This window comes from Ooceraea biroi, chromosome 7, assembly GCF_003672135.1.
Source record: "Ooceraea biroi isolate clonal line C1 chromosome 7, Obir_v5.4, whole genome shotgun sequence".
NCBI classification, from domain to species: Eukaryota; Metazoa; Arthropoda; class Insecta; order Hymenoptera; family Formicidae; genus Ooceraea; species Ooceraea biroi.
This window is the reverse complement of record NC_039512.1, coordinates 7,332,243-7,347,846: the sequence shown is the minus strand read 5'-3', so window position 1 is coordinate 7,347,846 and position 15,604 is coordinate 7,332,243. Positions and strand designations below refer to the sequence as shown.

General features: G+C 44.1%; 1 protein-coding gene across 6 annotated transcripts in view; it reads right to left on the bottom strand.

The window, feature by feature from the left end:
• Positions 1-15,604, bottom strand: part of LOC105279293 (tensin) — a 161,423-nt gene that overhangs the window by 92,978 nt on the left and 52,841 nt on the right. For 5 of the 6 annotated variants that reach the window (XM_026971411.1, XM_026971412.1, XM_026971413.1 and 2 more), the window contains exons 2-3: positions 10,442-10,550; positions 9,831-9,868 (exon numbers count right to left, since the gene is read on the bottom strand). In XM_026971411.1, coding sequence (XP_026827212.1) covers positions 9,831-9,868; positions 10,442-10,550 — 147 coding nt within the window. Of the gene's footprint in view, positions 1-2,050; positions 2,847-9,830; positions 9,869-10,441; positions 10,551-15,604 lie in introns of those variants that run through there. The other variant, XM_026971418.1, reaches the window with a different exon arrangement.

Genomic DNA, 15,604 nt, shown 5'->3' with positions numbered 1-15,604 from the left:
TTCGACGCGCAAACAGTGCCGTACCTGTCACGAGCCGTTATCTAATCGAGCATGGGTCTTATCGCTCTCCCCTGGCCTCTCATTTAAACATGACCTCCCTAGAATCGCGAGTACCGCGTAAAAATTATGCTCAGCCTTGCAACGCTATGTGCTCTGGTCTCCCAAGGCGCATGTAAAATGAATTCGTGATAGACGATCGCGAGTCACAGAGAGTTCCACTTGATACATACTTGAAGATTCCTCTCAAAGTATCAAGATCATCGACTTCGACGTGCTCGTTGCAGACAACGGCGATGCATCCAGTCCTCGTTTATCGTCTTCGTGGATTTAAGAGAGAAGAAACAAATCAAGAAACCGCGTGTTATCAATGTTTTTCTTTGCGAATGATAATACTGGTTACGTACGGCTGGATTGCAAAATCTCCACGCAAATCACGCAATCACCAGCGGAGAAGCTTTACGATGTGGCTGGTGCTTGTACCAATTATAAATAACGCGATGAGAAATAGCAACAAATTATCCAGAAAAAGATGGTTTATCAAAGGAACAAAATTACGGTAATTACGGAGAAAAGAATAAACCTCTCTCTCTCTCCCTCTTCCTCTCTTTCTCTTTCTCTCTTTGAGCTCTCGAACATTCACCGCTTCGCCATTTCGCAATTTTATCGCCCAATTAATCTGAGTAATTTCGTCCTATTTAGATTAATTTAAATATTTCCATCGCAGTTTCAGGCATTACGCTGACGCAGGAATTCACGTCGTAATTCCGTCAGGTGAGATCGCAGCGTGCCTCTCGCGCAACACACGACAGCTCTCGAGGTACTTTAAGCCTAAACTGTTCCGCTGCAGCTCTTGCAGCTCTTCGGCCGTTGTTGAGCAACAATCGTTGCGGCTGAAACGCGTCCTTTACAGGCCGCGTAAACGTCGCGGGTACATCCCAGCCACCGTCGAGAAGACGTCAGGAATTTCTCTTCTTCGCTAGAGCTATATACATACGCGCGGCGCGGCGAATTTAGAACGCAACAAGAAGAAATCGCGACGGGGCGACACGGGGAAGGATGGAGGAACAGCAGCGGGAAAGACGGCAGCGGGGCCGACGGAAGACAGAGAAATCGAGGGAAGGAGCGCCATTTTGATACATAACAGACGTTTGCACTGCCGGAGCATTTGCACATCCGACGGCGATGCCGAGAAGAATTTGCATGTCACAGACATGAAAAAGATACAACGCGACGTTTCCTCGTTTTTCCATGTAAATGTAAATTTATGCTATGTATCCGAAAATGTCATTTTCTTGAATTATAATTGAATAGATTAAATGTTTTCTCAAAAATTGTATTATGTAATTATTATATAATAGTCTTAATGTTTCTTCTTTAATGTTTTGTATAAGTCTTTAATACTTTTCAAGCTCTTTCAATGTATTAAATTATTTAATCATTATATATATAATACAATAACATATTATTTTTGAAAAAGTATAATATATAATTTTAACAGATAATTGCTTAATAGACAATTTAATTAATCTGGATCTTTGTTATTGAAATTGTACTGTATGACAAAAAAAGAAGCTTTGGATGTACGTTAAACTGAGATATCAAGAAATGTTAAATATCTCGGAAATTACATATATATGATAATGAATTTATTCGAGCAGTAGTTTTAAAATGTAATCGCCGATGCTCTCATTTTACAGCAGCATGCGTCGATTACCACTATTCCTTATCAATCGTAATCGTAAATCAGTACAAGGATCACCATCAAGGCTAACGTGCCGAGAACCTGAACATCAAAGGGGATCTACGAGTGCCACGAATGTTCTCTCTTTGGATCCCGCTAAGAACCCCGAGGATTACCTTGAGCGAGGCGGGATTAATCCGCGATTCGAGATCGTCCGTCAAGAATGGAACAGACACCATGATTTAAATATCTAAAGCACATATCGCGTCGGGGGGAGGATAGAGAAGAGGGGACAAAAAACTGAGAGGCGGCAAGATGTGCACTACGTGGGCAAGCAAGAGAAAAAGAAATCGTACGCAATGCGAGTACCTCATTGGTGGAGCCGTGACCGTTCATCTTGCCGTCACCTCTGGTATCCCATTACCGGTCTGCGGCGAAACGCTCCGAGGATCGTTCACCTTCTTGCATCGATTTTCGAAAATGGCGCATTTCGTCCTTGGCACGCGCGCGCGCGCTTCCGCGAGAACTCTCGATTTTCGGGCGTGCTCAAGGTCACCTGGCCGCCGCTTATATCAGGTTCAACGACCTGCGGTCGAGATTTGCATCGATCGGAGGGTGACGAGGGATCGATCGCAACGACGACCGGTTGCCCGTCGCAAGCGACTTGTCTCCTTTACGAGCAGAAGAATGCAGAGCGGCCGAGCGCTCCGAGGAACCGTTGTCTCGAGTGCCGCGTCGAGTGCGAACCCTCTCAGCTTCACTATCAACTTCGCACCGATCTTCTTCGATGACTATCCATCAATTTGGATCTGCTGCGTTGCGTCGCGAAAATCGCGCAAACTACGACACCGATATTACAGTTTACAACCAGCAGACCATTTACATCCAGCTTCTTGATTCATGGATCATCACACGATTCAACACATGTTCGATGTCGCTCCGATATATCGAATCGCACGCGCCAAAATTCTTCGCCAAGCTCATTCGCGGGTCGTTTCAACTAAGCGTTTCTCGCGTGTGCGGAAGTTCCCGGAGGCCGGTTTTTTGCCGGTCGAGTGGCGATCCCGACGGTGACGATCGCGCTGGACCGAAATGGAGCCGGAGCCGCGCTGCGACAGCGAATCGATCTTTCCCACGTCCTTCGCGTCGGAGCGCTCTTCGCGGACTGGAGAGCGCCGCAGCGCGCGTGCACGGAACCCATCGCTATCGCCGCAGGTAGACACCCCACCAAATACGCCGCTTGAAAATTCGTAGCCGCGAGTTAATAACCCGTTCTCACGTACACAGCACGACGTCACATCATGCGCGGGTGATCGTGATCGTTGGCGTATTCCGCAAATGTCGTGTGACGGAAAAAAGAATTTTTGGTCGTTCGATGTAATCATTGCTGCAAGGCGAAATTCTTCAAGTTGCTGAAGCTGAATCTTTGCGTAGCAGGTTTTCGTTTTTCAAGAATGCCGTTACGTTTCAATGCAGACTGCGAATGAAAAATTTTCTAAATGTGAAATTTGTTATGTACGTTATTATACGCTACATTTGTTGGAAAGAATGTCGTTGCTTATAAGAAACGAACAGTTTTATGTAGAACTTTAATTGAAGAAATGTTATCTTAAACAAAGACTATTTTATACAAGAGACATCTAATTAGTATTTTGTATACTGATTACAAACTATTAATTAGATAGAGGAAAGTCCCCGATTATGAGATACCATATCGATTTTGCCGAATGTAAGGAAATCTATGGGCAGAATTTAAAAATGTAATACGTTATCTTGAAGAGAATTTAATAAGTTTTAGGTTGGTGAAATGAAAAATCTAATTTAAATATTTTTTTTTGAAAATTAAAAAAATTTGAAAAAGAGCTTTACGCAGGATCGAGAAAGTGTGCTCCTAATATAAGATACCTCGAGAAATCGGTGTTAAAAGTGCAAAATACATCAGTATTGCAATTAAAAAACTATATTAGATAGTTTTATAAAAATACTGCTTCCACAGCCTTCGCCAAATCTTCACGATTCCACTGTCGACGCTTCCTCGTATCTCTAACCTCCATAGTCAGTTCTATAAAAATTAAATACACAAAAATTCGTAATATAAATTCGTATTAACTTTTCTTTAACCTTAAGTAGTATTTTCTTTCTTTTTATTACACTACATAATCTTCATATTCGAGCAATAATTATCTCATATTAAGAGTACCCTGAATATCTCATTATACGAGCCACACGCCTAGCGGTACCGCGATCATGAAATCTAACCTCTACAATTAAGCAATTCAACAAATTGCGTATTTTCCTGTTACTACGATTCTACTCTATCATTGCATACTGAATTTATTGCCAACCATTTCTTTATTATATAATAAACAAGGTTTAAAGACTTACCTCAAGTTCCTTTGACATGTTCACAATTTCACAAACCTTTTCTTGCAAAAGCTAAACGCAATAACGAACAATGAATTTTTCACTAAATACATTTTACACCAAGAGTAATAAGTTCATGGTGGAACTAACAGATGATGCTCACTAGTTTAGCAGAAACCCCATTATCTCATATCAGGAGCATATCTCATAATAGGGGATTCTCCTCTATTTCTCGTATAAAATAGATTTTGCTTAAGGTAACTTTTACTTGAGATGAATGATATCTTCTTTACATTCATTCAAAAATATATTTTTAATTGATAATCTCTTCTGTTCGATCCGCGGAATTTCGATTGATGATCACAATCATTATTAGTCCTTAATCATCGTGGCGTAGCGGGTGTCACGACACGAGATGCCGCGAAATTCTTTCGCCATCGTGTCTCGCTGGTTCTCTGATCATCGCTCGATCCTTCGATCGATCGGGCCAGCCGCCACGGACTCGAATCCCGTTACAGCCCTCGCACGCGATCGCATCGCATTTCCCTTCCATGGTCCGAAAACGTGCGGCCGATGCACGTCCGGGTGATGCACGTGCGTGCATCGGGAGTGCACCACGACTCAGCTCGGAGTAAGCCTCCGACAACGAGACATCGCGATCGTTTAAGTTAATGCGCCTGCGTATGTAATTCGTCGCTCGTGCTGAATCATAATAATTACCGCCTTTTCATCGAACGCATGATTATGCTAATTATACGCCGTCGCGGCGATCGCACGCAGAGATGTAGGATTTTATACGCGCATAGTTAGAGTTCACGGGGTTCATGGGGTAAGGTGGTTAACCCCCGGGTCTCGGCTTTTCCTCATAGCGAAGGATCGCTTGACTTTACTTCGCACTTTACAGACGTAAAAGCATAACGTAGAAACACGCAACGCGGCGATCAAGGCGATCATTTTTTCAAAGGGAAACACCTTTTACCACGTAAACGGATAAGATCGTCAGGGAAAACTTCGCTCTTACATCGAGCTCTCGTCATGTTTTCTAGGACGATTCTTGTAATACCGATTTTGCTTAACCAATAGTGCTCCAAAAGCGTCTAGAGCAAAGTCGTGGCTGCTCCTCAGTACGGAAGGGTTCAGCCTCAAAGGGCAAATCGATCTCGCCGCAAAGCCGATAATCCGGCATCCTACCCCGTCAAAGTAAACGAACATCGCACAGAGGCGCCTTACCAAGCACGATCCGACCCTTCCCCCCGACACACATCCCTCCGCGCCTCCTCGTGTGCTCCTACCCCGCGGAGGTCTCCCGTGACCTCGCGTTTATGCGAACCAGTCTTCCGCCTCCCCCGCGGCCACCGAGCTTCCCTCGATCGAGTGCGACCAACTGCCATTACGTTATACCCGCTTATACCCGTCGCATGGTACCTCGCCACTTGGGTTAATATCAGTGCAGCTGTGCGGATGCATCGCCGCACTACCGTGCGCGCTGAGGTGCAGGCCGAGGTGCAGGCCTAGGCTGCCTAGCAGGCGGGAGGGTGAGGAAGACGCCGAGATGTCGTGGAGGAGGGGCCCCACGACGTTACCTACCGTCTGGTTTCCCCGGTTCTTGCCGCCTGTTTACAATCCTGGAAGACCGTGCCTGGTACACACTGCCTGGTACGTACTGCCAGGTATGGTGGTAGCCGCCGCTGGTTTCGTACTTGGCGTGGTTTACAACGTCGATGCACCGCGACGAAGCCTCGGCGAAGCTCAGAGAGCTCTTGGCACCGAGAACACTCGCCGCGGAGAGTGCCTCTGTGCGGCTGTGGACGCAGCTGGTCGCAACGGGTGGAGAACAAGGATAAGCGATGCGCGGGGTTAAGGTTGCGGGTGATAACGCTCCGATTTGTTCGCACGAGTTTCTGCTTGCAGCACGATTTACGTGGAATTCTTCCGAGCAATTCCGCATTATCGTTGCGTTACTCGATATGAATTTAAGTGTTTTATTATTTGCGCGATAGACGTTATCAAATTGTCTGCTTTTGTTGAATATGTTCTGAAAATATTGGACTCGCGAGTTATCAGAGGAACCCTTTTCGACTAAAATTTGAAGCTCAAGCTATGGCAGACCTTTATATTTTTCCGCCGTATTCCAATTTCTGCAGCGCTACAACTCATACATTCCGAAATAGGGGAAAGGGATTGCTTTTCGATCAGTCAGGACGCTTCTATCTGACGCTCACGATGTCTCGATATTTCGGAAGAATGTGTCGGGTGGTGGCGACTATCAAGGATGACTTCGTATGCAGGCGAAATAGCCTGGAGGCGTGCGGAGATTTCGGGATCGATAAAAAAGAAGGAGAGGAGGAGAAGGGAGAGAAAGGGGGAAGCGCTAGGCGGGTGGAGAGGAAAAAGGTAGTTCACGTAGGGACGCGGCGAGAATCATGTGACCTTCGATCTCGAAGGAAACCCCGGGTTCTCCATATCCGACGAATGATGTCGTTCGTTAGCTCGTTCCATCGGCCAGCGGCTCTCAACTCGTTCTATCTGGAATTCCAGGAGGAGCGGCCGAGTTACGGCGATGATATCAATACTCGCGAGAGATACACCAGCGAGGGAGGAGCGCGCCATATCTCGCGCGATACCATTGTGGCGCACCGGGGTCTGCTCCGCGAGTACACTGCCTGCTAAAATTTCGCTGGAATCTCCCCGAAGGATACGCGTGATTTAGCCCTCTTGCTCGAAACTCGAAGCGCATCGCGCTAATAGAGACTTCCGCCGTAACTCGCGCATCAGTGGATGTTGCGGAGCGTCTAGCCGCCGTACCGTGCTTTATCGTGTGCCAAGCGTTGCACGTGTAAACTTGATACGCGCTCATTAATATTTTCCGCTGATTAGGTTTCTTCTTCTTGTAACCGGGGTGCTGAAGTGTGAAGAATATCGCGTCATGCTCGAGTAATATGCTGAATATACCTAACACGCGATCGTTACTTGCGCCGCTACCATAATCCGAGGCGTTTACGCGCTCCTCCGCAACGGAGGGGAAAATCGGGCGACTTTGGTTTAAACGCAATTGCCGCGCTGAAATATAAACACGCCCCTAAGAAATAGGAGCTCTATCTCTCTCTCTCTCTTTCTTACACGTCGACCGAACGTGGAACGCGTTCAATTCAAGGCAAGCTCGTTACTTCCAGCTCCCGGATCATCATTGCGCCCTCGCCGCGGGAGATAAAAACTGCCGCGCCGGAGTTCCATGTGCGTCACGTTCGCGCCGTGCGTTTTGAAATTCGAAGCAGGTTCCGGTTCCTTCCAGGAGTCGCACGGCCGACCGGCAAAGCCGCTGCTCGGCCCTTCGTGGTATTGTTGTTGTCACTGATCCCTCCTCCTGCTCCGCGTTATGATGTAATTCGCCACACGCGCCTCCGGGGTTCTCGGACGAGCGGAGGTATCCGTAGTGCGTCTCTCGTCGCCTTGAACTTAAGACACCGTGTATATCGATACGGGACCACACGCGTGTCGGCGTGTATGAGCCTCGTACGAGCTCTCGCGCTCCTAACGAGTGTGTACACTTCGCGCCAGCGGCGTAGAAGAATGCTGTTGCTTTCATTGGCGTTGCACCGTATCTCACGAGAGTCGTGCGTTGTCGCAATAAAATTTCATTTAATCGCTGCTGGTACAAAACGTTCATTTAAGCTGCGAAATCGTCACAATGCAATTAGCGCACGGAACGCGACTGCGGAATTATTTCAGCGTTTCATGGGATCCCCTGAGAAATTTGTACTGTGGTCTTTACGTGTCTAGAAAAATGAGGCATCCACATTCATTACGCTGGAATAACTCTCGTTTGCCCAACTACCCTCTCGCGGCCGTTCGTTCAAATCGTTTGCTTTTTTTTTCATCTCGTTGCAGCCATCTCGAACCACTACGGCGGATATGACGTAGTATTTTTACGGCGCGGCCGGCGGGCAATTATGCGTTTTTCATCGGGAGGAGAGCAGTGACGATCGTCTGCCGCTCGTAAGCGTAATGAGTCCGCGTTACTAATGATCGTGCGTTTGTAATCACGCCGAAGGACCGGATGCCGCCAGACTCGCTGATCAATCGACGATAGTTCTGACGACCTTGGTAATTACTACGGGCCCTGTTTACGACCCCCTACCCCCCCGATATTTTTCCAGCGTGCACGAAATGTCATTCGATTGCGATCGTTAATTTCGCGGCGGCTTTGAGCGGAGAATCGCATGCGTTTGGGAGCAACGGATCGATTTCGAAGAAATCAGCCAATCAGCTCTCGTATCTGGTATCACCCTTTTCATAACAAGCTGTAAAACGTTGCAAACACGCCTTCACTCGATTAGCTTCTCGTGTAAAAATTCTTAGGAATTTATGTATCTCGAATTAGACTATCAAATAGAAAGAGAGAGAGAGAACTTTATCTTGTACATTCTCAATCACCTATATCTTAATGTAAACGTTTAAAACCATAAAGTCATAAACTAGATCCTGATCCTCCGTAATACTTCACGGATGATACCATCGATAAATAACACCTTCTTACGAAAGGACTAACTATTCTTCCATTAGTCCAATGACATTCGCGTAAGCCAGCGATTACACTTCTCAGACTTACTTTGCCGTTATTCCAACGTAACAGCAGGATCAATCCGTCCTTTCCGGCAAGAAGTGTTACAACAAAGCGACACACAAAGGAAGTTCGCTTTTACCGGAGGAAGTCGTGCACTTTGGTCTTGCACTTTAGTGCGCACGTCGATCTGCACTTCGGCGTGCACCTCTCGTGTCCGACACACGTTCCTCTTCATGTCCAGGAACGTTCATCGTCCCGCCAAGTCACTCAGATCCGGCACAAGCGCGTGCTGAAGACGCGCATGTAAGTACGTACGGTTCTCTCTCTCTCTCGTCATGCGCGAGCGTGACATCGGAGTACTTGGAGATACGAGGAAGGTAAAGTAAGTAAGGCTCGTGCCCTGCCCGGTGACTGAACCCACACAGCATTTCACGTAAGGAGCGCACACGCACGCACGGCACGTATACCTACACACGCTCGCCGAGACGTCAGATCGAAGAACCGTTCGGAGAACCGAGGATCTCATCAGTTAAGATATCGACGCGCTTTTTGGATTAAAGCGCATGATGAAGACTTGTTGCGCGCATGGGTGGAGAACGACGGAGGCCACTCATTAATCCGCGTTATTTCGTTATCGCGCCATCGACCTCTAGGCCGTGAGAAGGATGATTATTTCCGCGCGAAGTAGACGTAACGATCGCACGAAATTATATGTGTGTGACGTTATCGGAGATATTAAATTTCCCGCGAGTTACTTGCGAGTTTCTTATTATCGCGAATGATGTCAAACAAGTTTCCCCCAGATCCCCAAAATTTTCGCACGGATTTAAGCATCGTCTCAATGAGCTTGAAAATTTGTTGATCTTACATGGAGGAAGTCAAATCCGACGTATGTAATCGCTATCAACGTGAGCCTCGGCTTAGCGCACCTCGAAGACTCGAAGGGTTTGTTTGAGTACCAGGAAGTACGCGGAAGAGAGCACGACTGGATAGAAGAGGAGCTCTTCATGTAGGTACGTGGAAGTGTGTGCTCTTTGCTCCAGTCTGTCGTAAACCTTCCGAGAAGGAGCGCCTTGATTACGAATGTCGCGCTTAGGAGAAGTGACATGTTCACGACAGCCTAATCGCCACGTTTGCGTTTGCGGAACGTTCGTATGCTTGAATTTGTGACGCCGGAAAACAAAATGCAACTAAAAGAATGCCTGTTTAAATAAGACATACCTTGTCCTCGCACGACTTATGGCAGATGTACTTGCACACTGAAACAAAAAAGATTCGAATCTATAGTATGATTCGACAATTTTATAAATTTTTCAGCTTCACTAATCTTAATGTGAGGATTAAATTTATAAGTAAATTTTAATTGGACGGTGAAATTTCCCAGACAGAGATTTGTTTGTTATTTTCCATGCATTTCAAGTTAAAGCTATCATTAGCTTCCAGCATTACAATCACTTCTTCGATCCACGCGTTATATACTAATATACAATCAAGTTTAATTATTCTGCTCCATGCGGACGTAGCAAATGAGCTTGATCTAACTTTCACGCACGCAGACGGGCGTGCGATCGATAGTGCGTTATCCTGCATTAATCATAGTAATCATCTCATGTCATCTGGAGCACACGGCAATGAGACTTAATACCAGTAATAACGTTAATAATAATAATAAAAAGAAAAACAGCGTACTTCAACAGCACTGCAGCAACATCGCTCCAATTGGCACTTTCCCGCCACGCAGGAGCTTCCGTATCAACGATTGATTCGAGAATAGCCTGAACGAGAGCCAACTGTTACCAGCTGCCCTGAAGGGAATGATATTATCGACTTACCTCTGCAGCAGGAAGCTTGCTTGATCACCGCCTGGTGGCACAAATGACACGGTCGGGGCTTGCGCAGTTGCTTGGTTCGGAACACGTGACATTGTGGTTCAAAATCGCTCTGGAACAAGAAGAGAATCTAATTATTATACTACGATCGTGTTTCGGCTGATTAAAAAAAAGGAAGCGTCATCCCGGCCGGCGCCACTACGCGCTTTTTGTGCCTGACTTTTTCGTCGACATCGATCAATTAGTCGCGAGAACCTCTCGAGCGATTAACCTCGTTTAAAGCGCAGAATTATAAATGGGGAGCTTGTTCGACGATGGCACTCGAAGGAGAAACGCCTGATGCCTGAAATAAGGTCGCGCATTGCAAGCCAAAGCCCGCAGTGATGAAGATCGTAAGTATTCACAAACGAAATCATCAGTTTGGAACGTCAAGGTATGTTTTGGATCAAATGTATTCATCAAACACTTGTGTGTTTGCTACAGTCGCAAAATATAATTTGTACACATGTAACACATTTAAGAGCATTCATGATATTTTACGATAATATTGTATCAATGTGAAAATAACTTATTGGCCCGTCGTTATTTAATACCCCCCATCAAATTCGCAAACTGCTTGCCGATACCAATATTACATTTGACGCGAGAAAAAAGTTGGGGAGATTATACAATTTATGAGAAGAAACCAGAAGAATCGGGATTATTAAAAGGGCAACATCATTATCGATGTAACGAATTTATCGCAGGATGAAACATGCTGCGCGTGTTCGCGATATTGCCGGCTCGCAGCGAGCCCGTACAATTAATCACGTAACAAATCGAGAGATCAGCTCCGCTTAATCATTGCTCGGAGAATTCTCTCGGCCGGCTTCGCAGCAATTATAATTATTCTCATGTGTGGCTGTTCTGCGGCCACAGATGGAAGAGACTTCTCAAGCGGACGGTTGGCGCATAAATTGAGAAAACAGAACAGCCATTCATTAGGATCGCGTTTATCCCTGGATACGCTGCCGGCAGAACACTCGTCTCCTCTATGACTTCGGTACGACAGTCAACCTGTTAACAGTACTTAAGCCGGTGCGCACTCCGTCGAGGAGAGGCAGTTCGCAAAGTTATGCGCAAATAAGCGCCCAAGGCACACTGCATCCTCCGCGAAGCGCAGCCGCGATTACGGACACGCGATGCACGGTTCTTCCCCCGAGAAAGGTAGATACTCTGTCTCTTCACCCACGTTGATCGGATCTCGGAGAAGGAAAACACGGATTTGAATACGTATTACCATGGTACAATGCTCGGCGAATCACATTTAGTGACGCGCGATTGAGCAATCCCGTGTGCAAATACGCAAATCTACACGCATCTACAAATATTTATTCTTAGTATGGAAACCGATTGACACATATGATGCAAGCAGAAAATAAATGCTGTCGTAACATAAATATCCCGAAATAGAATCGTTGGAATTATTTTTCCAGATATATTCTTCGAAGGGAAAGGAAAAGACGTATTTATTTGAAATCATGTAATGCATGAGCATAACTTTGTTATAATTCGCAAAGATTCACAAATGATATATTTTTTCTTGCGTTAATGTTGTATTTAGCAGATTTAAACATTATAATGTATGTAATAAATAATAATGTTTTTTAACGAGTCGCATAATTGAGACGTGAGAAAAATGTGCCGCACGAGAGAAATCCCCCGCGGATAAAACTCGTACACCACGCATCACACCATCGGTGCGTTGATTTTATTATGTACGGTGCGTTTTTTTTTTCTTTTCATCGCCGACTGACGACAAACGTGTTGACGTGAATTGCAAAATATCGGGCTATTACCGCGATGCAATATTTTGTAATTATCAGTTTTATCGACACCGCGGGGCGCGCGATGAATTATTATAATGTTATATGCGGACTCGACGCACGGACTCGGAAGAGAGCAGCCTTCCTTATTGGACATTATACATCGCCGCACTTTCTTCACCCGTCGTCGTCGTAAATGTCGCCATGTATATCTCCTTTTTATTGAACGATAAAACACTGTCCCCATAAACAGTTTCCCATTGTATCGCTTTTCGCCGAGTTACCGCAGAGTTTGATCTATGGACACCGCATTTGCCGAAATTATTAATTCGTTGGTTTATCATCGCGTAATAATACACCGCTGCATATCGTGGCACGACAACAACAATTTTGCGTCATAAAAGTGTGGTACGATTGAATTTCATTGTGTATTGAGCTGCAGGATAAATATTAATTCCTTGGAAATCTTGTATCTCCTAAATATGTTATTATTACATTTATATTATTTTATCTCTTGTTCTTATTGCTTTGACATATTCAGTTTATATACAGAATTTTATTATTTTAGAATGCCAACGGAAATATCACATTATTTCATGTAATATCAAATTTAGAATTTATCAAAATTCGAAAAAAATCTTAAATTCTTTCCCACTGCGAATTCTATAATACTGCAAAAATTTCATATGCTGCTTCTCTTATCAATTTCAACGAGAGCTCGAATATCAAATACGTCATTTGGCAAGTATCTCATATTGGGAAAGCAATAAACATCGCATTATCGGTTAATCGTGACTATTGCGTGGAATGCATTCGACGCAAGCGTTTTCAGGAATTATCGAAATCCGAACGGAATGTGCGAATCGAAATAAAGCGGCTATTTAATACTAAAGATCGATGGTGATCTTCCAGCAGTAATTCAATCCGCTGAACGACAATACGTCTAATTTGTCTGCTAATTAATGTAATTATCGGATTTATTTGGATGACGCATGACATGTGCATCATGAGAGAAGAGCAAAAAATGACAAAGCAAATGTATCAATACATATTACTGCTTGAACTTCATTCATCGCAATTGTGCATACGTCTTACTAGCTAATTGCCGGATTCATTAGTCAGGATTTCTGACATCGCTTGGATAAAGCACCGTCATTGATCACGCGGGGTTAATTGATCTTTAATCTTCGCTAGAATCGGCGGCATTATACGAGTTCCATGCCTGGTGTGTCATTTCTATCTTTAAAAGTTCTTTTAAAGTTTCACTCTATCGTGTATTTTCAAACAATTTTTCAATCACAAGCTTAGTCTCGAAAAAAGTGAATATGTAAAAACACTATTTTTAATTGCACCTTTTTTACGAGCACGAATATTAAATTAAATTATTTATTAAATTATATTATATTATTTATTTTTCCATGGAATTTCAATCAAAAGTTTTTACCTTATTTGATTTTATAGCAGGTGAAATTGCAATAGCGAGAATTTACGAAGCTGATTGACATTTCCATAACAATAGAAATGTTCTAGTTGGTTTGGTTGTATATTTGTTTCTCGTTGCGTTCGTTCTATTCATTAATTTACTTATGCAAGCAATCCTGTTCGATTCAACGAAACACATAGTTAGGTGAATTACTTGTATCAGTCGAACGTACACGCGCATTTTCTTTTCTGCAATTGAGGCAGGCTCTCTCATACGGTGCACACAAACGGAACGCGTGTAAACGAGACGGCACGGCGGGATTTTATTTAACGAGCAAGCTGATTTAGGATGAATAATCCACCTTGCCGCGTGGATAATCGCTATATTTCATAATAGGTTCAATGGGCCGTGCGATATATCACGTAATGTGTAATTTCTCCGATATGCACATTCAATGAGAGCAATACGCCTATAACATTGTACAATAGCATAATTTGTGATAAATACGTATGACGTGCTAGCCCGTTTTAGTCGGAAGTGAGCCTGATAGTATTACTACGGCTTTATAGGTTCGTTGATTCAATACATTCAAAAGGTTATTGTAATGTATTATTGTAATGTAATAATAAATTGTCAGCGGTGATAATACGAGAACAAATAAAATTAAGTAGACAGGAAAAGGATTAGATGTAAATATCGGTAAAACTGAAAGTAACAATGTAGAAGCTTGATATCAATTCTGGAATTGATTTGATGTCTAATTAATGTAATGTCGTTCAACAAGAAATATTTCGACGTTTCGCTGAATCATAGCAATGACTTCTTATAAATTTACATATTCTAACGTGATTTGAGAGAGCAATATTTTCCCGCCATAATAATCAGTTGTAATAAACTATAACTTCCGATAGAATCCCGCTGTGTGCATTTATGCCTTCGGCCGCTCTATCATGTTCTAATTAATAAGTATAACAACCTTTCACACACGCACACACACGAGGATACGAAACAGAATATAAACTGCGTTTTCTAAGATTTCTATCGTAAGATCCTAAGAACTATAATTTACTAGATTTAATATCACGTAACTAAAATTATTGAAGACTTATGATGCTCTCAATTCATTACTCTTCATATAAGAAGTTGTACTTCCATATCATAAACTGGCAGGTTTTTTAATTACTATCTAGAATCTATTTAAGGAATTGCTATTTCTGGATTTACAAAGCTTACACAGAAGTCAGGAGCTTGCGTAGTGCACAAGTTCAAAGCTCGAGCTATGGTTCAAGTGGCATCAAGTGCGCTTTCTCTGTCACGATATCGCGCATGCTGCGAGCAGCGCGAGATCATTCAAAAGAAGATGAGGAGGAATGAGTGACGGGAGGCAAATGAGAGCTGGAACAGAGCCGGCTTTGTCGAGTCGCGTTCGCGCTTGCGACTCGGAACATTTCGATTTGCATTAACTGCGAAGATATGAAGACGAAAATACTGCCGACTTTCCCCTCTATTTCCCTTCTCTTTGATGATGATTTTATCTTCCTGATAGAATTATTTCCTGGTGAGCGTGTGATATGGAAGAAATGTTAACATTTGTATAAACGTGATTCTGAACTACATATACGCGTAACTACACGGGAACCCTAACCCTCTCTTTCCATCATCCTCTTCGGGAGTTCCTGAATTAGAATCCTCTTTGTCTATACCTATTTACGTAGGCCAACCCGTGCCGGGCACGTGCCATAATTCAACCTTGACAACAATCCACATTGATTTAAGCAATCGCCATCTGATCATACTTGTTCGTCCGTCGCGACTGCTCACGCTGATAAATGATTCACCAAGGTGGCCGGTTCACGTCGGCGAGGAAGCGGCAACTAAAAAAAAGGTGAACAAGCTATCGGGTCCAGAAACGAGGCTAACGCTCGCAACGACAAGATC